At 37.7% G+C, this 27712-nt stretch overlaps 3 protein-coding genes, 1 long non-coding RNA gene and 1 pseudogene across 7 annotated transcripts; 4 read left to right on the forward strand and 1 right to left on the reverse strand.

Annotated features, from left to right (window-relative positions):
* The window catches only part of LOC144425084 (uncharacterized), an 80023-nt pseudogene that overhangs the window by 45891 nt on the left and 6420 nt on the right, over positions 1 to 27712 (forward strand).
* Positions 2019 to 5746, forward strand: LOC120336592 (uncharacterized). The gene is made up of 11 exons (XM_078114325.1): positions 2019 to 2366; positions 2441 to 2482; positions 2578 to 2652; positions 2729 to 2789; positions 2867 to 3059; positions 3125 to 3298; positions 3575 to 3800; positions 3872 to 4064; positions 4172 to 4426; positions 4527 to 4714; positions 4745 to 5746. The coding sequence occupies exons 1-11, from the start codon at positions 2040 to 2042 to the stop codon at positions 5159 to 5161; spliced, it is 2151 nt and encodes a 716-aa protein (XP_077970451.1). The 5' UTR covers positions 2019 to 2039; the 3' UTR covers positions 5162 to 5746.
* LOC120328882 (uncharacterized) lies at positions 15127 to 17160 on the forward strand. 3 transcript variants are annotated; one of them, XM_078114863.1, is made up of 6 exons: positions 15127 to 15742; positions 15824 to 16020; positions 16119 to 16169; positions 16476 to 16571; positions 16706 to 16873; positions 17023 to 17160. In XM_078114863.1, exons 1-5 carry the CDS (start codon positions 15471 to 15473, stop codon positions 16750 to 16752), a joined length of 663 nt encoding a protein of 220 aa, XP_077970989.1. In that variant the 5' UTR covers positions 15127 to 15470; the 3' UTR covers positions 16753 to 16873; positions 17023 to 17160. The 3 variants fall into 3 exon arrangements, with proteins under 3 accessions (XP_077970989.1, XP_077970990.1, XP_077970991.1); XM_078114864.1 differs by having other exon boundaries at positions 16506 to 16571; XM_078114865.1 differs by having other exon boundaries at positions 15128 to 15643.
* On the reverse strand, positions 17068 to 19896 carry LOC120327785 (uncharacterized). 2 transcript variants are annotated; one of them, XM_078114862.1, is made up of 6 exons: positions 19308 to 19896; positions 18812 to 19066; positions 18477 to 18685; positions 17886 to 17988; positions 17638 to 17822; positions 17068 to 17559 (listed from the first exon to the last, which is right to left on the reverse strand). In XM_078114862.1, exons 1-6 carry the CDS (start codon positions 19320 to 19322, stop codon positions 17301 to 17303), a joined length of 1026 nt encoding a protein of 341 aa, XP_077970988.1. In that variant the 5' UTR covers positions 19323 to 19896; the 3' UTR covers positions 17068 to 17300. The 2 variants fall into 2 exon arrangements, with proteins under 2 accessions (XP_077970988.1, XP_077970987.1); XM_078114861.1 differs by having other exon boundaries at positions 17638 to 17988.
* Positions 21519 to 22645, forward strand: LOC144425071 (uncharacterized). Its single transcript, XR_013477250.1, has 3 exons — positions 21519 to 21528; positions 21754 to 21852; positions 22337 to 22645. It is a non-coding gene; the product is annotated as an uncharacterized LOC144425071 (long non-coding RNA).

Raw genomic sequence — 27712 nt, forward strand, 5'->3', positions numbered from 1 at the left:
AATCGTCAAACTAGAATGTGCACTAGGGAGGGTTTACTACTATCACACAAGGAAAAGTCCGTGGCATTTTAGACTGGTCCCCCTTCAAGAAGACCAAGTTTTAAGACCAATCTTCAAAAAGCAAGGCACCAAACAAACATCTCATTGGTTTCAAGATCAACATGTCCACTAAATCGCGTAAACTAAGTTTTAGACAACAAATCTTCATGTTTTTAGCGAGACCAAGGCTCGGGTTGTTAACTGCAGATCTAGTAGAAAGATTTGGTGTTTTCCAAGGGAATGCTTCAAGCGTTATTAGTAATACGTTGAAAGTTTTTCCACACGAGATGAGAAGTCTGATTAATAATCCACCACGCTGACAGCTTAGGAGTTTACAAAAAAAAAACTTTAGAATGAGACCATGTAACAAAGTCAGGTAAATCATGGATTGAATTGAGTTGTTTATAGCTTGGATTAAAATATACAAGATAGAGGGTTTCTTTACGTCATAGTTATTGCATCTCTGGCAGGATCGTTTATCTTCGTAATTTTCGAATACAGAATACTGCGTGGCCATGTGGCAGGCTCGACTTGTTGAACAACGTTTGACGATCTTTGGCCCATATTCAGGCCACTTGTGAAGCCGGTATGTGTAACTACTTTTTAACTGTAAAATACCCAGGTCTGATCAGTTCTCAAATTACTTTTTTCAGAAAGCAAGATGAACTATCACATTCAGAATTGAAAAAGCCATAATTCATTCATTCATGAGCACATGCTCACAATCACAATACCTGTTTCGTGCAGATAACATAGCTTTCTTGCTCAGCATTAAATACACCATTGCTTAGCTTGTGCTCTTGTTATTCATGCGTTCTTAATGGCACCTTTGATGCATCGCTGGAAGAACAGGTATACACAACGGCAGCAAACCTGTTCGTAATGCGACTCTCCAGAGCCTATGCTCGAAACCACAGTTCCGCACAATGTACTGTAACGTTGGGAAACGCTAAACTTGTCTTCGATAAGTTGTATTATATATAGTTGGATTTTTTTAGGATTATTGAACGAATGTTTTCAAAATGGGGGTTTTATTGCGAAGAATAGGTTGCGTTCGGCCACAGCGTTACAAGCGGCAAAAGTTGTTGCAAATTTTGCCCAGCGAGACTGGCGTGTCAGGTAGATCTGACATAACAAGTTACCTTTTATGAACAATATTTACAGTGTTTTAAAGTAAAGGTGGAAAACAATATGCATCGTGCCAATACTAAATTTAAACGCAAAATCAATAAATTACTTGCAGCTATTTTAGCTAAAACATCAAAATTTGGTTTCAGTTTCAGATTAAGTTACCCATCGGGCCGGATTTGACCCGCGGGCCGTAGTTTGCCCTGATATTAGACTGGTGTGGTAATATTATTGTATTTGCCTTAAAGGTGGGTTATCACGGAACATTTTTCTGGTTTAATTTTATTGTACAAATTTTTTTAGAATTTTTGACGCTTTCCGTTTACATAAAATCGACTCAATTTTCGAGATTCGAATTTTTAAAAGTCGACCCGTCAGGAATCGAACGCTAATTAGTATGGCCCCGTGATGACGTAGCAGTGAGAACTCGTCAACGGATTTTGCATTAGGTTAAGGGCATTTTTGGTACTTCGCAATTTTATTTTGGATGGTGTGTCGGTTCTAATGGGCATTGCAGTTTAAAACGGGGCAGTGTGTTTTAACATATACCAGTATTTTAAAATAATTTCAATGCAGTGTTGGCAATGACTGTGAACTCAGCGAACTGCGGTCAATTAGACTACCGTGTACCGGTACCGTACTTGGTATTTCTGCTGAACTATTACCGGTAGGGCCTACGGCATTGACAGCATATGAATTACTTATGTTTTACACTCTGTATCGGGTTCTGTTTTCTCTTCTAAATCTATAATCCAATAATTTTTTATTACATTGCCAGTGCACCATACCTAACACCTGAACACTGTTACACCAACTTGCCAACTGATCAACAAACCTAGCAGCAGTACACCGGTATTGACCGTGCATCAGTAATGCCTAGCCGTTGTGTAATTGGAGGTTGCTCCAACACTCATAGAGATGGAGTGTCATTGCATATTTTTCCGAAAGATCAAGCAAGAAAAAAATTGTGGGTTAAATTTGTGAAACTAACCCGGTCAGATTTCTCGTTTCAAACACACAAAAGACCATTAATCTGCAGTGATCATTTCAGTCCTGAAAGTTATGTTGAGAGATTGAAATATTGTGATGAGGGCAGCCAGAGAGTTTTAAGTGAAGTTGCAGTGCCTTCCATTAAAAGAGGCAGTGATTTAGAAAAGAAAAAAGAAAGATATGTGGTGCAGAAAAGGGAGGGATTGGTGGTTTGTAGAAAGAAATTATTCAATGACAGGTCAAGTTTTTATATATTCGTATTTATCAGTTTTTTTTTTTTCAGATCGCCAGTGGCTTTTCACATGATGAAGCTTCGTCATCACAGGTACAGTATTATTTTCTGTCATTTAGGCAGCTGACAGAAGGTTAGAAAACTAATATAAGAGCAGGCTATTGTTATTCCTCTAAATTTTTTTTCAGCAAACACCAATTTATCAAAATTATGATCCAGAAGATACTGTGTGCAATAAAACAGTTGAGCGGTATAAGAATATGGTCAGTCAAAAGCATTCATTGCAGTTTATTTTGTCAAACAGTTTAGAGATAAATTGTTAAACTGTTGTCATTTCAGACAGTTACACAGCAGTCTAAGCAAACTCAGACTTTACAGAGACGTGGAAATTACAGTAAAGGTTCAGAACTAGACATATATTCAGGTTATATATTATTGTGGAGATGCTTCTTTCTAATTATTAAATATCTGTTGCAGCATGCCAATCCAGCATCCAATCAAGATCAGTCGGCTTGCAATGTGATTTGATAGCTGCACCTCCATTGCAGCTGTTCAAATCACAGGAGCAAAACATGGTTGTCGACTCCGACTCGATTTCTGAAATGGATGACGACTCAAGTACAGACAGTAGCTCTGACTTGATTAGTGTTTCAGATGAGTCATGCAGTGCGTAAGTATCAATCCTTGGAGGCAAATTTTATAGACATTTTCATTTAACTTTTAATTGATTTCTAGAGAAGGAGAGTCGTACGAAACTGTAAAGGAAAAATACATCGTTAGCCGACATAAGCTTTTGCAACTCTTTGCTAGTTGTGAAAAGTGCTCAGGAATTTGTGCCGTCGATGTAGAAAGGGTGGTTGGAACCATGGTGGTAATCCAAGCCATTTGTTGCCAGTGTGGGTATAATCGGCATTGAGAAAGCCAGGATTCCATTGGTGGTATACCAGAGGGAAACATCCTCTTGTCTGCTTCCATTTTGTTTGGAGGATGTTGTCCCAAAAAAGTATTACGATCGCTTTGTAACTCAGGCATAATAACCATCGCATACAGGTACATTTTTATTACAAACAATTTGTTAGGTAATATGTATTTTTCATATTCATAACAAAAATGGAATATTTATCAGTGAAATATTGAATTAGACAAATTAATTTATTGCTGTCCATAAAATTATAGTCTTTGACATTTCCTGTTCAGTACATATCAACGACACCAGGATAAATACTTGCAGCCGGTGATTATTGCATCCTGGGTTGAACAAAGAGCGGCATTGCTGGCGGAGAGGAGAGGCATGCCATTGACTATAGGTGGTGATGGCAGGGCTGATAGCCCAGGTCATTCTGCCAAATTTGGATGCTACACTATCATGGACCTAAAAACAAATGAAATAATTGATATGAAACTTATTCAGGTAAGTTGTAGTGTATATCCAAAATCAACATAATTTCTGTTTTCATATCAATGTTTACTATTCGTTATTAGAAAAATGAAGTTACGAGCAGTAACCATATGGAGTTGGAGGGTTTAAAGAGAGGTATAGATGCACTTTTAGAAGAGGGAATAAGAATTGGCGAACTGATAACAGATAGACACCCATCTGTGACGAAATGGGTTCGTGAGAATCTGGAACCATCTGGGACGAAGCATTTTTTTGACATTTGGCACATTGCCAAAGGTTATTTTTTTTTCATTTCATCAGTGCCATATTTTAAATTTCTGGACTCAGTTGGCATAAAATTAATGTTTCAAAAATCTTATATATTGCATTTCAAATTTTTGAAGGTCTTGGTAAAAAGATTGACTCAAAGGCTAAACTTACTGATTGTGGCATACTGCAAGAGTGGAGGCGGAGTATTATTAACCATTTGTACTGGTCGGCGGGTAGCTCGGGGGGCGATGGTGACATGGTTGAGCAAAAAGTCATGAGCCTACTTCGTCACATCCGAAATGTTCACACAGGACATGGGAACCTATACATGGAATGTCAACATGCACCTTTAGGTGATGAGGAAAAAAGGAAGAAATGGATTTTTCCAGGTAGTAAATAATACAAGAGTTTTAATGGATCACGATCCAGTAAAAATACTGTAAAGTTTTTGGTGATTGCGGTTTGTCTTATATTTCACTTTTTTAATAGGACAGAGAGCGTATGATGAATTGGAGAGTCTTTTCGATAACTTTAGGTTCAAAAAAGACATCCGAAAGCTCTCACCATTAGATCAGACATCTGGATTGGAAGGGTTCCACTCCCTATTGAACCATTTTGCTCCCAAGATGCTGTCGTCTGGGACAAAGGAATTTTCTGCAGGTGAGTTCCATAAATATTCCAATATCTGAAACAGAATAACGAGTTTTAACGGTGGGTATGTTTATTCTAGAATGTTATTAGCGGTTCTACACCACAATGCTAATAGTGGAAGACCTCAGGCAAAAACAAAGGATGGGTGCCTGCAATATGAGATCCTGTATCCTAGGGGGAAAATGGGACAGCACACTGTTCGAAGAGTACGCTCTGAGCCGTGTTATGGTGAGTCCGTAAAATATAAAAGGTTCGACTTGAAAAACAGAAGTATAAGTGATTCACTTATCTTTTTCACAGCATATGTGAAAGTCTTGCTTCAGAAAGTTATTTCAGAGGTTGATGGCAGTTCAACCACAAGCCAGGGTGATCTGTCACTGATATCATCACCACCACCAACCTTGTCTTCCAGGTGTGAGAGGCCAGATAAGGAGCTCGCAATACAGGAGCTTCAAAGCCGTTTTAATAGTTAAGTATTGACAACTAGGGCTGTGGAGCCGAAAACTTTTCAGGAAATCAAATTTGGCTTATGCAAGCTTTTGTAGTTTTAGAAAATTCAAATGTAAATTGTTATCCCTATTAAGAAGTTAAAATGAAAAGAGAGACTAATCTCTGCAAATTAGGCTATTTAAGTTTAAAATTCGTATCCAAAGGTCAAAAAAACATGTCAACCTCGGCTCCACAGCCCATAGTTCATCAAATGCAATTTATCCGTTCGCCCTTCTTGGTTTATTTTTCATCAATTGTTTCATCTTCTGATTTTCTGGTAATTATTTTGTGCCAATAAATTTTTTATCTGAAATCTCCATTGTTTCAACGCCTCTTGTTATAAATATTGGGTTGGCCCTAAAAAGGGCCCTTTTTCATGCAGTTCGCTGAGAAAACTCTTTCTAAGGTGAAGGTGGTTGAAATCCTGTGTATGAGGGGGATTCAAAATGTTCTCTTATCTTCACAACCACACAAGATGGGAGTGGAAATCTTATCTTTCTTCCTACCCTGCCCCAGCTCCACTCCACGAATGATCGGTAGGAAGTGTAACGGTTACGCCTGAAAAAATACAACCAATAAGATCGAAAGAAATGACAGATAAACATATTTAAAAGTAACATAAACTTACTCATTTGGAGCTGCGTATCTTTGCGTATCTTTGGTAAGTGGCTTCAAGAACAAAAACATTAAGGCATGAAACAATTTGAATTATGAAAATGAAAGCCTACCGTACCGTACTCTACCAGCGATGCGTTTGTAACATACAGCATCATCTCTTGGGCGCCTGACTACATGGGAATCCCACAGCTGTACATTTCTGTTCTATACCGCAATACTGTTCAACTATAAATCAAACTTCGCGAAAAAGAAATGGAATTAAATATAGAAACCAGCGGTAAATCGCGGTACTTGGCATACGACGTGACTACAAAATCTGGAATGAGTTCTCACTACTACGTCATCAGAGGCCGCGTCCGAACTTGAGTCGATTTTTGCTGATGCGGTTTTTAAAAATTCGAATCTCGAAAATTAAGTCGATTTTATGTAAACGGAAAGCGTTGAAAATTCTAAAAAAATTTGTAGAATAAAATTCAACCAAAAAAATGTTCCGTGATAACCCACCTTTAACATTGCAGTAAGGGTGATTGTCACATTATAATTGTATTGTTATGTCACAATGTGTATGTAAACAAAACGTCCACCTTTCACCGTGGTGACTTGCGCTTGGTTAGACCAGGGCTACTCAACTATTTTTATCGAAGGTCCGCAAACAAAACTTCAAAAATATTTGGGTCCGGTCTTTCCAGAAATGATATTTCGGCATCCTTGAACCAGCACTTCCTCGACCGACTATAAGTATAAGTATAAGTTTATTTCGACTCCATAATCAGCAAAACAATAAAATGAATGCTAAAAATAAATAAATAAAAACTGATTATGAAATCAGGAGAGCGAACAAAACCTTAGATAAGGTTTAAAACGTACAGAATGTATATAAGATGGAAGGTTTTGCCAAGAAGATGTGGTACGTGTTCACTCACCTAAAATAATTGAAATATTTCACACACGCTCACACGCACCCACACACACAACCATATAGAAGTTATTAAGTAAAGGGAACATGAAAAATTACATACTGGTAGTTAATAAAAAATAAATAAAAATTACTTGCCACACCATATTAATAAATTTATCATGATTACCACTGCCAAATTGATCAATTTTATAAATGGGAGTGGGACTAAATGGGACTAATGATTAGTAGCAATTTAAAATGGTTTATTATGGTGTTATAGTTCTTTTCGTATATATTCAAAACTATGAAAGTCATTTTATAATAGGAAATTTAAAAAAGTGGGGCTAATGATCCAAAATAAATAATTAGGTGCGGTCCAAATCCAATACTCGAAAGGTCCGGATTCGGACCGCGGTCCGCCAGTTGAGTAGCCCTGGGTTAGACTACCAAGAAAGCAAGTTTTTGGATTAGTCTATTTGGTTACAAATTCTATTCAATCACCGGTGCAAAAGCCATCAAAATAATCTAGCCATTTGCAACTTCACTATGTGAAAACGGATTTTTTCGCTATTTATGACTGAAATCAAAAAAGAAACCTTGGAATAATTGCTTCTTGGAACAGACACACACATCGCACCAACATTTGCAGAATAATTTTTTTAAAGCTAACTTTAATTTTTTATTATTTGCTTAGTGCGCCGCGAGCAAAAAGTATTGAAAACCAAAGTTCTATTTAGATACGTATCGGGCGGCCTATGAGCACCTTCTTTGCCTTATTTTTGGCTGCAAAGACACAAACCTTTTTGAAATTCTGCAAGATTTCATGGAAGATAATGATATTGATTGGGGGATATGCACCGATGAAGCTCGTGCTATGTCAGGATGTTACGGTGGGTTCAGACATTGGGTAAAAATGTGGCTCCGAATTCACCAGGGGACGCATTGTGCAATACACCGCGAGGCGCTGGCATCCCAACAGTTAAAAGTTCCATTAAACATGGCGCTTTCAAATATTGTGAAGGTCGTCGACTATATTAAAGCACGACCTTTCAAAGCTCGTTTTTTTAAATTTATGCGATGATGCTGGGGCAGAGCACAATGCTCTTCTTCATTACTATAGCTCACGGTGTTTGTCAACGGGCAAGATGCTGCTTCTTGTTTATAAACTGCGAAACGAGATCGTTATGTTTTTGCAACAAGAAAATCACGAACAAGCTGGAGATTTTTATCAAAATTTCATGCGCATATTCTCTGTCCAAAGATCGGGTTCAGTTTGAAAAATAGGAAGGAATTGACCTTAACGATACCGGTACAAATAATTAGAATTTAGACTAATTAGTATTGGTTTTAAATGCGATACGTCTGCCATCAATGGGAATCAGCTGGAAACGAACGCATTCACCTTCAGTAGATAGGCTAGCGCTGCGCTACACAGAAACAACAGCAACGAGAGCATGTTTGTGTATTATGCTGGAAAAGCGGGATTTTTGGCTGACTTATCGGGACGGTCCCGTCTAAAGCGGGACGTATGATAAGCCTAATTCTTTGTCTTTATGAAAAATTACTGAATTTAATAAGAAACTAGCAATATAGAAAGCTGATCTAATGAAAAATAATGTTGATATTAGAACGATCGTCTTCATCTCTCAAATGTTGGACTGCAGCTCTACATGAAGAATTTGGAGTGTTCATTATCGAAGATAATGGTAAGAGATTATTAGTTTTGGTACTTTTACTTCTGATTTACCGGGAGTGATATATGAGAAGACCAACGAGGAAAAACACTGAAGACAAAAGAAAAACAGGAAATCCTCGAATTGGGTAACTTATATATTTAACGAATATAGATGAAATACGAGAAGAAAAAAAATTTGGGAAAGCTTTTGAGCATAGCGTCGTACCTTCGTAATGCTTCCGTACCGCTCTTAGACCTCGACAGCGATTTTGGATACTGGAGCGATCGTCTTCATTTCTCAAATGTTGGACTGCAGCTTTATATGGAGAATTTGAAGTGTCAGTATCGAAGATAATGGTAAGAGCTTCCAATGAAAAGAAAGAGATTATTAGTTTTGGTACTTTTACTTCAGATTTACCGGGAGTGATAGATGAGAAATCCTACAAGAAAACACTGAAAGGAAAAGAAAAACAGGAAATCTTTGAATCGGGTAACTTTTATGATTAACGATTCTAGCTCAACCCGATTCTGCATCAAATACGTGGTATCAACTTTGGAATCCGACAACGCATCGAGGCTGGAAATGTTTTGTCACGGCGTAAGAGGAATTTGCAGACCGCAACCAATAAGAATAACAACAGAAGCAGCGGCACTAAGACTGTATCACAGAAGGTACAGGTAACTAGATCTGATGCTAATTTAGACGGATTAGTTTCTCAGGAAGTGAAGGTCTCGCGCAAACTCGAAGTACTTGGAAGCGAAAAGACAACACACAAAGAAGAACAAGCTTTAGTTTAGTTGCAGCTAAATTTAATCTCACGAATGACGTGATTAACTACGTTAAAACTAGCTATCAAAAGTCCACCTATAATCGGCACGTGGTTGAATAATTTTATTAATTAAAATGTTTTATTTTTTAGTGGTAAAGTACCGGTAGGACCGTACGGTACCTGTTTAAGGAGAAAATCACATACTGAAGGGGAACCATTGATATATTAATTAATGCTTTTGTACTTAGTAAAATTTTTGCCCTTTTTTCATCTTGATTTGGCTTTTTTTGATCGCTGGGATCTGGCAATCCTGGCTCAGAATTCAGTACTTTACCGATTCGAATAATGTTAATGTATGTGAACAAAATTGTAACCAAGCATGAATACAAATATTGTGACCGAGCAATTTCTACTAATGTTTCAATTTTCGCGATCCAAACACATCTTTCGCAAAAGTAACAAAATCGCCTTTCGTGACGAAAAGTAGATACGGTCCGAATTAGATGCGGCTGTGGTAACTGACTTTCATGAATACCTCTTCGACGTGATATTGACCCTTTTTCCCGAAAAATAAATGCCCTCGTATTCAATCGAGTCGACAAATATCTCTAATAACGCGCAACAAAAATGTCCAAAACCCAATATTGCGTCAGAATTTCATACATCGGGTTCAACAAATGGTTGGTTAAAAAGTAGCAATTGACTGAAACTGTTTTTATGAAACTAAATCTGCACTCCGCTCCAAATTCACAGAATAAACCTCGCAGTGAAGCCACTGTAACTGCCAACTGAAAATCCCAGATATACCAATAGTAGAAGACGCCGATAGTTCTAATTCTGAGCAGAATGATTTGTACAACTTGTAAAAAAACACAAGCAAAATTGACAAGTGCTGGAGGTTCCTCGATCAGCAGGCATCAAACGCGGCATTTATGGTCGTCTCACAGACACCAGCGTTTTTCAGTAGGTTATGTTCGACGCTGGATTGGAAAAATGAGTTCATGTACCTTTTAGAAATGATGGTTTCATCTGAGAATTACTACGAGATCAAGAATTTAATTAACCATTTTTGTATAATTTTCGTGTCTCTTGAGTTGGCAGACAGAAGTTGGCAATACCCGAAGATGAAAATGAAACGCGGAAAGCTTGAGAAAGACTTCCCGAATGCAAAATAATTCGATGATTTTAAAATATGAATGATTTCTAGTTCTAATCCATTTGATAAAGAGTTGTCTAAAATTATTAAACAAGCTGGCAGTGCAATTAAAAATACCGATTCCGACAGGCTAAAGCTGAACGAATGCTCATAAGCATACCATTTATGGAAGTCAAACTGCGTTGAAAATAAGAACGCTCTGTTTGTCAGTAAATTCCAGTACAGCCGTAGTCCAGCCCAGGACACTGGACGACAGGCGTCAATTTTGAGACTGTTCCGGTCATTCCGGGACGGTTGGTAGCTTTAAGGCCAACTCACACACAGACCGACCATTCCGACGTCATTCAAATTGAATACAAAAATAATTGAAGAGTGTTCACACTGCGAGCATACGAACCGACTTTCGAATTGGCAAATCGACCGACAGGCGACATGTGCAATTCCGTCGAAGCGACTGACCACACATCGACAGCCTGTCGTTTTCGGTTTGAGCGGTGACCTTGATTTTTATTGGATCTTGGCGTGTAACGTTTATCTGTGTAGTACCTGTACTGGTATTGCTGTCTTAAAAGGCAGGTTTCAGTACCATTGTGGGCAGTATTATGAAAGCGTTTGTAAGCAATGAACAGACGATTTGCTTTTATACCTACTGCGAAAAAGACGGAGGCGCCGCATGAGACTTTACTGGCTTGGTCCACCCCATACTCCAAAAAAGAAATAATTTAAGTGAGTTGTTTCAGTAGTTACTATCACTCTCAATTTTAAAGTATCTCTAATTTATTTTAAATTTGATATGCCATACCTGTTTTGTTACGGTGCCTTTACTTCACAGGCACATATACAAATACATGAAGCTCAAATATTTCATTTAACAGGTGAATTCAAACGACTTGTAAAAGAGATAGAAAGAGAATCTCGTTTCTTCCATTACTTCAGATTGTCTCCGGAAAAGTTTAGTTTGTCCGACTCATAGGCCCAAAGATTGCCAGATTAGACACAACTTCTGAACTTGGAGAAATTCAATATCAGCTGAACAAAGGCTTGCAATAACATTGAGGCAAGATCATCATTGTACTGAACGCTCAGTCATTTCAGTATTCAAATATTTAGATCAGCAGAATGGCTAGCAGAAAATTATAAAACTGTAGTTTTATCCAGGATCTATTCTTGGATTGCTTTATCTTGTAGGCAAAGTTCGTGAACTTTTGGTCATGCAGCTAAGTAATGTTTATCAATTACAGTTTTAAAATTTGTGTAGTCATTGTCTATGAACTTACTTTTTTTTTATATTTGAAATAAGCTTAAAACAGTGCTGAATATAGTTACTTGACCTTCCCGTTGTTTAAAGTCAGTGGAGTTTTTACTCTTATCAATAAGTATTGATTAAGTAGTGAGGATTGAGAATCTCATGATTTTTCTGCTTATGATTGTTATTAGCACAAATCGAATCTATATTTTGCTTCCAGGTTTCTTGGTACTGGGGATGCATACCGGACAATTGGAACATCATACAGAGTCGGATGGTCTACAATTACAGGAATTGTTCCGGACACATGCAAAACTATGTATGATGTTCTCCAGCTCCTGATGGAAAGCATGTGATAATACGCTCACCAGCTAATTCAGGCTCAAAATACTTCAACTACAGGGGCACATTCAGCACCAGCACCGTGTTGCTCGCTGTTTTGGATGCAGAGTAAGTGTACTAAATGTGCCAAGTCTAAAAAATGTATTTATCGTTTTTTCAACACAAACAGTTTTCAACCATTCTTCTATGACATTTTGTTTTGCAAAATTGATATCTATTTCCACATGAAACTTGCATAAAATTTACTCGCAGAAGTTTGGGTAATTGCACATCGAAAATATCATGCAAAATCATGTTGAACAATTTTTCTAAGCTAGAATCAAATTTTACAAACTAAAAAATTCTGAGCAAACTCTTTTACTTTGAAAAACTTGTCAACGAGTTTATTAGTTACAGTTGCAAGTTTAGACGCATCACCGTTGGTGGTTATGAAAAACAGTCAGATGGTGATACTTATGCATACTGTAAATTGCCACATGCAATCAAGCATAATGCGCAAAGCATACGAGACCCAAAACCTTCGCCTGGACAAATGGCAATTCCATCCCCCACGTTTTTGTGGCCGATGCAGCTTTTCCACTCAGCGTTCATCTGATGGGGCCTTATCCTGGAAAATGCCTTTCAAAACTATAGACTGTCAAGAGCAAGAGGAACTGTTAAAAATGCGTTCGACATTTTTTGTCAACGCTTTCGTTTTTTTTAAGACCGATTACAATATTACCTCACGGCGTAGATATTGTTGTAAAAACTGCTTGTTGCTTACATAATTATCTACAAGTAAGTGACAAAAGAATTGGAGGTGAAGATAACATGGCGGACTCAAAAGTGCTGGATGGCATGACACGAACGGGTTGCAATGCATCTACTGCCGCACTCAGTATATGCGAACATTTTATGTCACCAGTCGGTTCACTGTCTTCGCAGTATTCTTTATTTCATTAAGTCGTTGAATAAAAAATATATTCACATTGTGCAAACGTTTTTGTGTAAGTTACATCAGTAAATTTCTTCAGATAATCCTAAAAATTGGTTAATGCTAAACAGGTGCATTTTTACTATGTGGCATGTGCCCTGCGAAAGACTTCTAGGCTCTCAGGTAATAGCTTACAGTTTCCACTTTGCATATTGTGAGCTGTTCACCAAAACCTGTTTTAGACAGACTTTTAAAAACAGATGACTTTAATTTTCCCCGATATCTATCAACAAGCATTTTCAATACAAGATTTTAGCTTTTGACAACCAACATTCCACTTTACAAACTGAGTCCTCCGTAGTATTCAGCGTCATGAATAATTCTTTGAATCTCACATTTCAAAAGCGACCTGTTTTTTTCATTGAGACTTCGGTGCCAAAACGACAGCCTGCCCGTTTTCCCTCATCGACCAATAGTCGGATCAGTAGGTATGTTTGTGAATGTGACGATGGTCGGCGTCGAAACGATTTGTCGGTCGGTCGTATTGGTCGCTTTGTGTGTGAGTCAAGCTTTAGACTGGCAGTTGCCAAACTGTATTGGAAGCATTGATGGAAATCACGTTGTGATACAAGCTTCTGCAAATACTGGTTCATGTTTTTTACGTATAAACTTGAAGTTTCAGATGCAAAATATAGGTATATATTCGTGGACAAAACTTGCATATGGTTCATTAGACCTGCAAATCAACATCTTGTTGAAAGAGATTATGGAGCCACTACTATATGTTTGTCTCTCCAAATGTCGGCGCTTATGTTGCGACTGGTATGTGACAATGCACTGCTACTCGTGGTTTGCATCACATCGGGTGTGCTGCGCTGCAATTGTGTGTACACGATTGCGTAAAAGAGGGCTCTTGCTGTTGCACGTCAACTTGTGCAACACATAAAACAATCGTCTCGTACTTTGAATGAAATGGGAACATCGTATGAGGACACACGATTCAGTGATAAACTACATTTTATTCGATAATGGATTGTCCTACTGGGGTTCCACGTACGACATGATTGAAAGACTGTGTGTTTACCAACGGTCCATAAGACAATATTTGTCAACCATTCATCGCGATCGGGTTGCCAAATTAGAACTTCGTGGCGCTCGTTGGCTGATAATTTAGAAGCTTGTCGAGTTACTAGCCTATATAAATATCCCAACCAAGTTCGTCCAGGGAGACGAATATTTTTTCCTGTCCCCAGTATAGCCAATAGTTAAAGAGTTTGCGCAATAAATATCGAGAAATAATGATAGTGATGGAGCCTTTGAGGGTAACTTCAACATTAATATAACCTCATCATTCACTACGTTTACATGGCGACGATTATCGTGCCAAAACCGTATTTTGAGCGAATCGTGTTCATGTAAACACTTTGGTTCGATGGCCAATCATGACTCAGCGTGTTTGCATCGTGATATCCCAACACGATTGCACAGGGTAGATTAGAGCTGACACGATGCTTTCCTCGCACGCGCGAACAGGTTTTGCAAGTGTAGTTTAGGTCTATAGTGTTGCTCGCTTGCTCTGCGTGAAATGTGTGATACCGGTACCGGTACTGCCACAGCGCTTCCGTTGGCAGAAAGTTTTGGCTTTTTTAAAAGTAATTTTCGATTCTGGATGAAATTCTCCACCATCAGAATTGTTAGTCTTGGATCCGTCGAAGTCAAAGGGAACAACAGTTTGTTACCGGTACTGTGTCGTGCGCGAATTGCCGAATTCTAGTACTGGTACCAGGGTAAGTGTGGAAGTTGACCGTATAATGTAAATATGAATAACATGATTATGTTATTCATATTTATAATACTATCGCAATCAAGCATTACAGATACTGGTACGGTATGCAATAGAAAGTAAACAACTGAACAAAGAGAAAGGACTTTCAGTTTAGTACACAATACACCTTATAATGTAATTAGGCAAATTACTGTATACAGTCTGACAGTAGGTTGTTGAGAGTAACCGCAAGTACCATGAGTATAGTGCAGTACCACGTCAGGAAGAGATTTTTATTTGTCTTTATAAATCATTTCATTGCATATTTACAGTCGAATATATTGCCTGCTATGCCAGTACAGCAGTATGCCTGTACAGCTGTATGCTGATTATGAATTTAATATGCTTATAAATGTATAATGTTACCTAGTGCTGTAATGCTGGTAGATAATAGGTATATATATGATCTACGGATAGACTTACCATTTATATGAAACAAAGACCTGGACATTGCAAAATTAAACAAACCTTGGTACAATACCGATGATTTGCAATATTCAAATCATTGGAAAATGTGCGATTTATTCCGCAGTTTTGAATAATCTAACGACAGTTCAGCCATTGTCAAGATGTTAAGTTGGTGTATTGATTGTATACTAAATGCTGAAATGTAATATCGCAATATAGTAATTCTCACTGGACTAGTAACTGTCAACTGTAGTAAAGTAAGTTGTAAATCAATTGGGGATAAATTGTCTGCCTCGGTAAAAAAATAAATTTATTTCAAAGAGTTATATAATTTATTGCCCATATAAATCAAACTCTCAGCACAGTAGCGTATTCAGTTCACTGATTTATATTTAGTTAAAAGTTACCATAGAGAATTAGTATTATTTTGTTTACGAGAAAAATGGAGCCTGCATCTACTCTTAAAACTAAGTGGGAAGGCAGCGAGATTAAAACAATGCTTGGCATTGTCCAAGAAATGAATTTGGTTGGTCTGCTTGACCAAAAGAAGTCCAGGTCAGAAGTTCTGTACAAAGAGGTTGAGAAACAGTTGACAGCAAAAGGATATGAAAAAAGGTTTGAGAACACCATTGTTATGTTATTAAGTGGCAGCCTATTGATTCCAAATTTCAGAAAAATGTGTTGGCTTTTTAGCAAAATATCATCATTTACAAAGTATGTTCAATTCTAGTGACTAGCAGTTTGTTTTCAGCTTTTAATTTGGCTAATTGAAGAAAGGTGTTCTTCCATTTGTAGTTTCCAACAAATACGTAATAAAGTCAAGGCGTTGCGTTCCAATTTCAACAAGATAGTACGTCTGAATTCTGTCAGTGGGGCGGCTCACAAAACATGCGAGTATTACGATGAGCTCTATGAAATTTTCGGCCATCGTCCAGCAGTTGATTATACCCATATGGGAGTCAATTTTGGAATCACCAACACGGTGTCACTAGGTAACTACTTTTCTTTATTATTTTTGATTTATGCAGTTGAATTCTACATTTTTTCCTAATTTATGTGCATACTATCATGCTGATGATTTTTATTTCAGAAATCGAGGAATCACAGAATGAAATGCTTTTTAGCACACCAGAAGATCAAGGTATGTCTTCTGGAGTAGTTCAGTCTAAAATGCAATGAAATAAACTCGTATATTTCTACATGTTAGCCAAAAGTGGACCTGTCTCAATATTTGACTGCTAAGGATAGTCGCATTAATCAACTGGTCTCTCATTCGCTATCAAGTCCATGTGCCTGCAACATTCCCATACCCGACATGAACTGACATCCAGCCATATGATTACGCCGTCTTATTGGCTTTTCTCTGTCTGTGGATAAACATAGAAATTAGATTAATATCTACCATGCTCTTTCATGCACATAATGTTAATTGAATTGTTTTGCTTAGGTGGTGAAGAAGGGGCAACGTCATGCTCAGGTGCTGAAGAAGGGGCAACTTCCAGTACCGACATTTCATCTAATTATGGCGAGAATTCAGATTCTGGTATATATATACTTAAATATGTATAAAAGGTCCCAAATGACTAAGTCTTACTCAATCATGTATCTGTAAAACTTTGATAAAGAACTGGGCCTTATCTAGCTGGGAAAACTTAACTCTCTTATGCCACTATGCAGGAAAAAGACATTCTGTTGACTTGGAAAGCCTTTTCGAAAAGCAATGAATATGGGAAGAAAATATGATGCGTGAACAAATGGAAGCTCATGCCAAATTATTACGAGAGGCTGTGCAAGAGATGGGATCGGTATTTTCTGCATGCGTTTCACAGCTTTCGAAAACTCAAGGTAAATGCACATAAGTTTTGTACATGCATGAATTTCAAGTTATATGGTTATGGAAATCCTATTCTTTTATGTTTCTATTGCACACACTCCTGCTTCAAAGAGCGCACATAATCCGAAGACTTTTTTATCTGTTTAAAATTTCTTTTAAGACACCAACAAATGAATCTCAAGTTTACTGGGCCACAACAACCATACTCAAGTGTCGAAAATGCGTTTATTCTCAAAATGACAAATTGAAATTGGTGCATGCTACAATAAATATAAAAACCAAAACAATGTTCCACTTATGTGCAGAGTCATCTAAAGTAAAAGGCAAGTTCGTTAAGATTAGTGAACAAATCCTGCTGAATTAATTGCAACTGACAGGTGAAAAAATGTTCAAAAAAGTAATATTGTTAGTCTCATTGAGAATCAAATAGGGAAGTAACTACAATGAACTTTTTCTCAAAGGAAAATTTTCCTCCAAAAAGATTCTCAATGCCTCCCTATTTTGTACTGCTTCACTGCAATTGCTGGCCGCTGATCTACGTTCCGGCTGTGGTTGGGCAACATAAGTTTCATTTGACCATCTTCCTAGAAATACATCTTTCCTTTTCTCACATATATTGTGCAGCACACAGCATGTTGCGACAACCTTTGGCATAAACTTGTAGCTAATGTCGCATCTTTTAGATAGACATCTCCATCTGAATATAATATTAATTAATAGATTTCCTTTCAATAGTGCTTGTCCTTTCATTGAATTAGTTGTAATAGGTCTTTACCTGCTTTTGAGTCGTCCAAATGCATGTTCCACCACATTGCGTGCAGATGAAAGATACACATTAAAAGACTCTTCAGATGGATTTAAACTTCCAGAGTAACCTTTCATGAGCCATGTTTGCAAAGGGTATGCTGGATCGCCTAGTATCATCAGCGGGACGTCACAATTTTGAATTCGCTTTATGGTCTGTAAAAAAATATTATAACTACTGTTGTGACCCTTTTGAAATGAATACAACGTGCTTGTTACCGAAGGAAGACTTCCTGCCACAGCAAGCTTGTACAGCGAAGAATTTTTCAGTACTGTTGCATCATGCACACTTCCTGGCATTGAACAAGATATATCTCTGAATCTGATTGAAAATAACTTTAAATAATTAAATATGCATTTGCATCAGTTTAGTTTATACTCTTAACGATGAACTTCTAGAAACTGACATTACAACTAATCATCAGGATTTTTAGCTGCTTGGGTGTTTTTCATATTAAGCCTGCTTTCTGTAAAGAATACCTCACTTAACTCTATATCTCTCTTACTTACATGCATCTATCATCTACAACAGCCTGTAATATTATAGATGGCCATCCTTTGCGATTGGTAGAATCTCTATAACCTGTCTTTGGCGGTAAAATAGGAATGTGAGTTCCATCAATCGCCCCATATACATGCGGAAAACTGTGGACTTTGAAAATTCGTTCACTGATTTCAATAGCTTCAATATCTGATGGAAAGGCGATATGTTGTTTTGCAATATAATCGGTGAAAACCCTGGCATGAAAATTTTAAAAATGAGTAGTTACATAACCAATGACTTGCTAAATATTGAAAGCCAAGAACTACCTGCAAAATTGATAAACACAGGCATGCACTGTGCATTTTGCAATCCCGAATATATTTGCAACCACCCTGTATTCACAGCAACTAGCGAGTTTGTATAAAGCCACAGCAACCCTTTTTTCCACTGGCAAAGGCGGTCTAACCCAGTTCTGTTTTGGTGACATATAGGGTCTGACTTGTTCCACAATGTATTGAAATGTACTCCAGGATACCTTAAATACAAAATTTTCTTATTTTAAAAAATTCACATCAGTTCATTTATAACTTGGATTTGATAAAATTAAGTACATATAAAATTTCCTTAAAAAGTCTTAAAAGAGGTAAATCTGTAAATTTACCCGGAAATTTTCTATCCAATCTTCATTGCCAAAATGCTGATTTACGATTCTATCCCACCATTCTGAAGTTCGTGTCTTTTTCCAAAATCTTCGCTTTCGACGTCTTTTCTTCGTAGGTGTACAAATACAATAAACTTTTTTCAAAAAATTGAGCCGGCTACGCCTCAGCATAACCTGACATAGCTTAAATCTTTCATTCATCAGAAACAGCATTATTAATTGCATCATTCGAATCGTAATCAAAGTGGGCAGAACCTGAAAATAACAATATGATGATGGTCAATATCTCCTGCTGCTGTGAGCAAACATATCACCTCCATGGCAAGATCTTATGGATGATGATTCGTCCACCACGAAAATGCCTTATACTGTTATAGAATACACGGTATATGCAGTAGCGAAATCATAAAAACATCAAGTATCCTTTTGGTATTTTGAATAAATATCATAAACTCATCCAATAAACATCAAAAAATAAATATTTTAAATCCTTCACCTGAGACAAATCCATGTTCTTCTTTTTTGTTCCATTCAGTAGCAAATAACCATTTACAGTACTTTCTTGTATAATTATTAACTATGAAGTGCAGAAACGTTACCGTAACAATTGCTTTTCAATGAATGTCTGCATAGAATTTTAAATACAAATTCAACGCCCTATGCTGTAAGCAGTTACCGGTGTTTCAAGGAACGTGGTGCAGAAGTAGATACCTGAAGTGGTATGCCAGATTAAGAACATTAACAACTTACCAAAATAAAATATAACGTTTTTATGTTTTTCTTAAAAAATAGCATTTAAAGTTATGAAGATGACTACTTAAAACCTTCAATATCTTGGTTAAATGTTTACATATATAAAAATTATAAAGTTGTATCCGGTTTGTTCCGAGGAATTCAAAAGAAGGAGTAAAACGTAAAACTGGTAACGAAATCTCATGTCAAATACGATAGTCTGAACGCGCGGGATATTTTTAACCGGATCGAAATTCAATGGTGTCCATGTAAACTCGAGACAAATTATGGCGTTCGATTGTCCGAAATACGATTTGGGAACGTTTTTTGCCGAAACGATTATCGTGTACATGTAAACGTAGTGATTGAGAGAAAGGTTCTACCGATTTGCTTAATTTCTCTTCGCCGTGGCCTCAAATGTGTTTTTTGAAGCTGCCTATCTCGATCCTTGATACAAAAAAAAAAAAAAATTCCAAAGAGAAACAAATCTCTTCAAGAAGGCCATTTTGAGAGAAATGTCAGAAGTTTTACTTCCAGAAGAACGCCCCACAGAAAGGTCAGGCTCGCCAACCCGTTTCAATTTTGGATCTTATATTTCCCTCACCAACAGTGAGCATCGAGGACGAAACTCGGACTGACGAAATAGCATGTTACCAACGACAGAAAGCGTCAGAATTGGGAAAATAAAGGTCACTGCGTTTCGGCTTCAAAAACATCAAGAGACTATCTTGCTATTCCATTCCAAGGTACATCAACTCATTCTGAGCGTTCAGTTCCCAGTAATGGCCTCATTGCATCCTAGTTGCGCTCTCGGCCGGTATACACGACAGTGTGCAAACTCACCGCACCGTATTTTCTTTGTTTGTTTTATTTTATTCGTCTGCGGTGATCTGCGCTGAGTTTATCTACGTTGGCGAACGCTCGAGTAGCGTTTTCTGAACGCAGTTCGCCGTACTGACAGTCTTGCTCCGCTCGTCTTGGTGGTTTCCGAAGGGAAACTGGTTGTTTTTCATGTGATAAGTGAAAGTTTTGAACTGTTTTCCTGGTTTTCGAGTTGGCTTTTATAACTATAGGCTTCAGAGTGTAGAAGTTCAGAATTACTAGAGCGATTTGTATCATCTGTAGATAGTAGTAGTACCTGCGGGTTCGGACATGGTACCGGTACCGGTACCTATCCGCCCATGGTAATTAATTTTGTGCTGGGTAGTGTGTTCTTATGGTTTACCACAATCTGACAATATCGTTAGACTACCGGTATTCAAATCATCGAACTTTCAGCAATTGAATAGGTGCGGTAGTCAGTTTTAATTTAATATGGAGGAAAAACTCATTGCTCTAGTTGAGGAATATCCTTGCCTGTATAATACCACACAGGACTCGTACCGCCGAAAGGATTTCAAAGGCAATGCTTGGGCAGAGATAGCTCGAGAGATGGGTATGCCATGTAAGTAGTCTGATTAGTGTAGTTAATTTTTTTAGACTTGGCCTATGGCTTGTCAGGAACTAGTCCAATTTTGCAGCAAATGAATTGTTTTATACTGCTGAAAATGATAGTAGCCTAATCGATGTAAATAAGCTAAATGATGACTAGATTACGAGGTATCGGTATTGGTTAATTTAGTTGAATCGCCTTTAAAGAAAGTGCTATGTTTTGCTACAAAGAACTAGTTTCGTCTTCATATTCTGTAAAGGGCAAGAATGCGAGAATAAGTGGAAAAACCTTCGAGATAAATATAGGAGGGAAAAGAAGAAAAGGGCAGAATTGAAATCTGGTGCGGCGGCAAGTCATCGGGTCGAGTGGAGCCTTATGAGATCCTTAGAGTTCCTTGAACCGTTTACAGCCATGAGGAGGTGGGTGTTTGAACAAGGAGCCTGCATTTTCTACATATTGTCAGTGTATCTTTTGATAATAAAGCTTTTACCAAGGAAAGGCTGTTAGTTTAGACCAGAATCGTGTTTTGTAGTTGACCAGGATATGCATAAAGGTAACTTTCAGGGTACCAACACTAAATAATGTACTATCCGAAGTTTATACAAAAATTTTATTTTTGAGTATGGTATCTTTATCAATTTCCAAATTAGATTTCATATTAAAAAATATGAGGCAAAGAATTAGGAAATGTAAAAAATTATAGTTGTATTCGCTTTTCTGAAAAAATGCTTTTGAATTCTATACTATTATATGATCGAATATGCCATTCTTTTTTTAGCAGATGAAACAGACCAATTTCAACCACCTGTGGCAAAAAAGCGTAAAAGCAGCCGGGATGACCTCAGTGCTGTGTTAGAAAAATTGCAGCAGTCATCAGGTAAGTCAAGTCGAGCAGTGATTCTTATAAAGTGAATCGCGGTTCATAACTTGGATGCCTGGAAACCATCTTGAGTCGCTATTTCAATAAAATTGGCGCTCCCGTACGATGTTAACCAAGATGGCGGACGCTTTGTACGTAGTGTGTGTATCAGGTTGGGACATAATTTTATTCCAATTCCCCTTATTTTAGTTCTGTTAAGAATTTGAATTCTAGCCGAGTGCCTTCTGTAGTATTTGTATCTGAAATTAGGGTTGAACCTTAACCTGGTACACATACTATGTTCCGATGTCTGGCATCTTGATTCACGTACTACACGAGTACCATGACACCTACATTATTTTAGTTTAAATTGTTGACTTTCTCATTTGTGTAAATAATTTTTGGTGAATTATTTATGCTTCAGATCACTCAAAAAAATATCTACTTACTGGTACGTATCAAACCAAAATTATATATATATATAAATGTTTCTTGTTTTTAGAGAAAATACAGGAAGATCCTGATGAACTCTTCTTGTTGAGCATGGCTCACGAGGTTAAGACGATGAGTGTGGAAAAAAGATGGAGGTTCAAAGTTGGAGTCATGAATCTCATTAATGAAATACTCTATTGAATAAACTATTGATATTACTTAAATATAAATTTTCCTGAATATTTTTTTTGTTTTAAATCTTGCCAACTAGATATCATTGCTCAGTAGCTTTCGTACATCCCTGTAAGTGCTAACCCAATAGTGTACCTAAAATGTCAACCAGTCTGGTGATTTACCCTCGTATTTGCTATTATCTCCACTGCGGCAACATATATAAAAACGAGATGAAAGATTCCGCTAACCAAGTCGGAAGCAAAATTTTTTTTATGTAGAAAAGGTGAAACGAAGCAATAAAACCAAAAAATGATAGGGGGGATAGTGCATTTACATCATATTTCGACCACTCGAGAACACATATATATCCTGCCATGGCAGTGCCCCTTTCTCACTAACAAAATATTCGCTGAATTGTTCTCTAACTTTTCCTGCCTCCTTCGCACTCGGCCTTCCAATCTTCCTCATATTTAACATTGCTGAATTTTCTTCGGCCTTCCACTGCACTGCACCTTCACTGACCTCGTGATCTACGAAATCCGCCTCAAAATAATTAGAATCATATCTAAGAAAGTTGTGAAGGACTGTGCATGCTTTAATGATATGGTCTGTTCTGGCTGGTGATACGCATATAGGCCTGCGGAAAATTCTGAATCGAGATACCATAATGCCAAAGGCATTCTCCACAACCCTGCGAGCTCTCGAGAGGCGATAGTTGAAAATACGGGACCTTCTTGATAATCCGGTACCTGGAAAAGGACGCATCAAATTGGCTTTTAAGGGAAAAGCCTCGTCACCAAGAAAAACGTGGGGTAGTGGCTCTATCATCCCTTCCAATATGGTGCTTTTTGGCAGGTCTAATGAACCATCCAGGAGTTTTTTTCCAAAAGATGATGAAGCAAAAACATTCCCATCACTCTGCCGTCTATACGCTCCAACATCCACGTAAATAAATCTGTACTTTGCGTCTGAAACTGCAAGCAGTACCAGACTGAAAGTTTTTTTATAGTTGAAAAATGATGAACCACTGTTTGCAGGAGCTTGTATGACAACATGTTTCTCATCAATACTTCCAACACAGTTTGGAAATTGCCATAATTGTTTAAAATCGTTTGCAATAATCTTCCACTGATTTTCACTTGGGACTGCCATGAACACAGGCTGCAGGGAATCCCATATTGCAGCGCAGGTTTCTGGAATAATTCGCGATATGGTCGTTTTATGAATCCTGTAAGAGAACCCGATGATCTGATATGAATCCCCCGTCACCAAATATCTGAAAAATATATAATGTTGTATTTAGCGATAAACTACCATATGTAGACTAACGTTAGGTACTGTTCATTTATATTTTAATCAATCAATCACGATTTCACTCATACTGTGGGTTAAAACCCTATTTCAAAATACCTCAAAGTGACTGCAAGTCGTTCCTCAGGCGGAATTGGTTCACGCATATTTGTAGTTTGTTTCACAATCTTGCTCTCTATCATATTCAAAAGACGGTCAAATGTAGATGGTGTCATGTGGAAGTACTGTTTAAAATAGGCTTCTCTTTCCATTCTCATCTCCCTAACCAATCTGTAGTATTCTCCTGAAATTAGAGGCAAAGAAGGTGAGTATAGGCTTCGTGAGACTGAGACGTATGCATTTAGTGTATTGTAAAAAAAAATTACCATGTTCCTTTCGTCTGCAAAGTATTGGGTGCATCCACAATCTCTTGCCGACACAGCGCTCATCCTCTTTTAATCTAATACAGAGAACCACAAACAATAACTTCAGCTGATGTCCGTACAAGTACTGCTTGTAGCGCCGTGACCGAAAACGACTTATTCTTCTTCGCGATACGATACCCATTTTAATAAAATTAATCTTGCAACGATCCCCAAAATATCCAAAACAGAAATAATACAAAAGACGAAGGACAAGTCCGTTTCCCGCCTGACCTCACGTCACAGTACACTGCGCAGAACTGTGGTTCCGTGCACACTGCACAGTGCGAAGAGTCGCTGTGCGGTGAGTTAAGGTGCGTTTACACTGGATGCGTCGCGGCGCGGCTTTTGGTCGCGCGGGGCAGGTGTTTACATAGCGCGCGTCATTTCTCCACCACTCAAGGACGCTAGAGGCGGTTGCTTAGGAACATTGACGCGGGAAATTCAGCTAGAATTTCGTCTGCTTCCCACTCCGCTACAAAATTTACAAATATGCCATTTTCGAAAAGGAAAAGATTGGCAATCGCCCTTTATTTGGCGAACAATACGGAGCAAAAGCAAAGGGAACATTGGGTTCATCCCATATTAAAAAGAAGGAAAGAGCTTGGTAAGTTCAAATCATCGCCCCATGAAACTGCGTGGTCTTTCCTCAAAATACTAATATAAGATTAATTAATCATAGGCTATCTTATACTGTTTTCTTCATCTACCTGTGTATTGAACAGACGGTAGAGCTTGAAGTTGAATAAACATTTATCTTTCATTTAATAATACTTCCTACGCAGGTGAGTACCATAGACTTGTCCAAGAAATGAGACTTGAAAGAACGGTTGCATTTCGTAACCAATACCGCCTGGACCCTGGTATGTTTGATGACCTGAGGAGTCTAGTGGCTCCTTACATAACTAAAACCACGACTAATTTCCGAGAACCTATATCTCCTGAAGAGAGGCTTGGAATAACATTAAGATGAGCAATTACTGTATATTCAAACCATGTAGCAAAATGTATGTGGAAGAAAATATTCAAATTATAACACATCCACATAGAACTATTAAAAACAAAATAAACATAACATCAAATAAAAGTGAACATATATCATATTTTTAGCAACAGGGGATTCTTATACCACAATAGCAGATTCATATAGGACATCGAAATCAACAGTTTCATAGTTACAGAAACTTGTGAGGCAATTTGGACATCACTCAAAAAAGAAAATTTAAGCCCGCCAACAGTTACAAAATGGAAGCAAATCGCTGAAGAGTATGAGAAAAAGTGGAATTTCCCACATTGCATAGGGAGCATAGATAGGAAACATATACAAATTCAAGCACCGGTGAATTCAGGGTCCCTTTATTACAATTACAAGCACACCTTCAGCATTGTGCTAATGGCCCTTGTCGACGCCAATTATAATTTTGTTTTTGTCGATGTGGGAGCTTACGGAAAGCAGAGTGATGGAAGTGTTTTCTCCCACTCTGCTCTCGGTAAGCTCATGAATGAAGGGGCCCTGAATTTGCCGGATGAAACAACACTTACTAACAGCTCAAAAAAGGCTCCCTATGTGATAGTGGGGGATGAAGTCTTCCCACTACAGAAGCACCTGATGAGACCATACCCGGGGCGAAATTTGCCAATTGATGAAAAAGTTTTCAACTACAGGCTATCCAGGGCAAGGCGAGTAGTAGAAAATGCATTCGGTATAATGAGTGCGAAGTGGAGAGTTTTCAGGAGGCCCATGGGTGTGTCGCCACAAAACGCAGAGTTGGTTGTGAAGGCAGCATGTTGTTTGCATAATTATGTAAGACGCCATACACTGATAGATGCAGGTGAAGTGGATAGGGAAGACCTGGAGGGAAACATAACAAGAGGAAGTTGGCGGGTACAAGAGGATAACTTGCCCCTGCAAAGGCAAGGTCGCAGAAATAGTGTAGCGGCGGCGGCTGTTCGCGACAGCTTTAAAAATTATTTCATGGTTGATGGAGCTTGCCCCTGGCAATTTCAAAGAGTCAGAAGGACATGAAAAGTTCCTTTTATCTAGCTTAGTGGTTACCATCGAAAAAACATATTACTGAATGAGAGATTTTTCATTTGACACGCTACACTAAAATATTTCAAGCTGTAATCAATTTGGAAAATAATCCATAATTTTCATCAAAGAATATTTGAAAATAAACGTAATTGAAAAAAGAATTTGTGCTTGATAAAAGAAAATAAACAGCAGCAGAATGATGAAAATCATGCAAATACTCCATGAAGCTGTAATGAGAAATAGCCAGAATGAAAAAGCATACTGCCTGAACAAATAATAAAATGGTTGAGGTAAACTAACAATAAAAAACATTAAATTTTTTAGAAAATTGAGTTCTTGTTTAGAGAAGGTTGCTCAAGTTTGTACGGAGTCAATTAAATTTAGTAATGTACTGTAATTAAGATAAAAAAACGTTTGAATTTATTTTCTAATTTTTAAGTGGGAAATTGAATTTGAATCATTTCTCAAATTCAGCCTCATGGAGTAATTGCATGATTTTCATCTTTGTTGATGAAGCACGCTCAGGAGACAGTCTTTTCAGCTGTGGTAGAAGTGAAAGAAGGAAGAATTTGTCTGGATCATCTACAAATAAATATATATAGTATCAATATTCTATACCATTACGTGTTTATTGGACACGTAGTGGACATAGTGAACGTTTTGTTGTTCTTAGACTTAGTCTTGTTCTTCTTTGACACGTTCAGAAGAAATCGCTTTTCTCTTTGGTTACTGGACCAATTGTTTTGAAATTTTCATTGGTTAAAGATAAAATTTTTCCCCAGAAGGCTATTATTTTTTTTCGCCAAATATTTGAGCATACCGTATATACTCGCCTATAGAGGACTTGCACGGGTCACGTGACATTGTTACTGGACGGCAATAAAACAAAAACGTCCATTTGGCTCCTGTCAGTTGCAAGTCGGATTATACGTTTGCGTTTCGTTTGGCTGTTGAAAATGGTTATTTCGTTGTTCTGTTGGCTGTACGTATAGTATAGACAACGAAATGGATCTTCAGTAATATTACACTGATTTCAAAAGATCCTGAACGTCGCGCAATGTGGATATCATCTATTGCCTATTGGCAGAACTGCTTGGTGTCAAGTCCAGAAGCCATCTTACTTGTGTTTCACTGTTTGCGGACAGCACTTCGTTGATGGTGAGTGATAGTGTGCCGTTATCAATTTCTTTAAATATTCACAAGCTCCCTCATTCAATGGAAAGCAGATGACAAATTACTGTTATCAGTGGGCCTAGTTGCAGACTTGACTTGTGTAAGACAGTAAGGAATTAATAATCAACTACTGTTATTAGTAGGCCTAGGCCTAGTTGCAGACTTGACTTGTGTAAGACAGTAAGGAATTATTCTAATAATCAACTACTGTTATTAGTAGGCCTAGGCGTGGGCCTACTTACAGTTGCAGACTTGACTTGTGTAAGACAGTAAGGAATTAATAATCAATTGCTGTAAGGTATTGTTTCCCTAATTAGCAGGTAATCTATTACTAAGTGTGGAAGGTTGAATA

This window comes from Styela clava, chromosome 7 (assembly GCF_964204865.1).
Source record: "Styela clava chromosome 7, kaStyClav1.hap1.2, whole genome shotgun sequence".
Lineage (NCBI taxonomy): Eukaryota > Metazoa > Chordata > Ascidiacea > Stolidobranchia > Styelidae > Styela > Styela clava.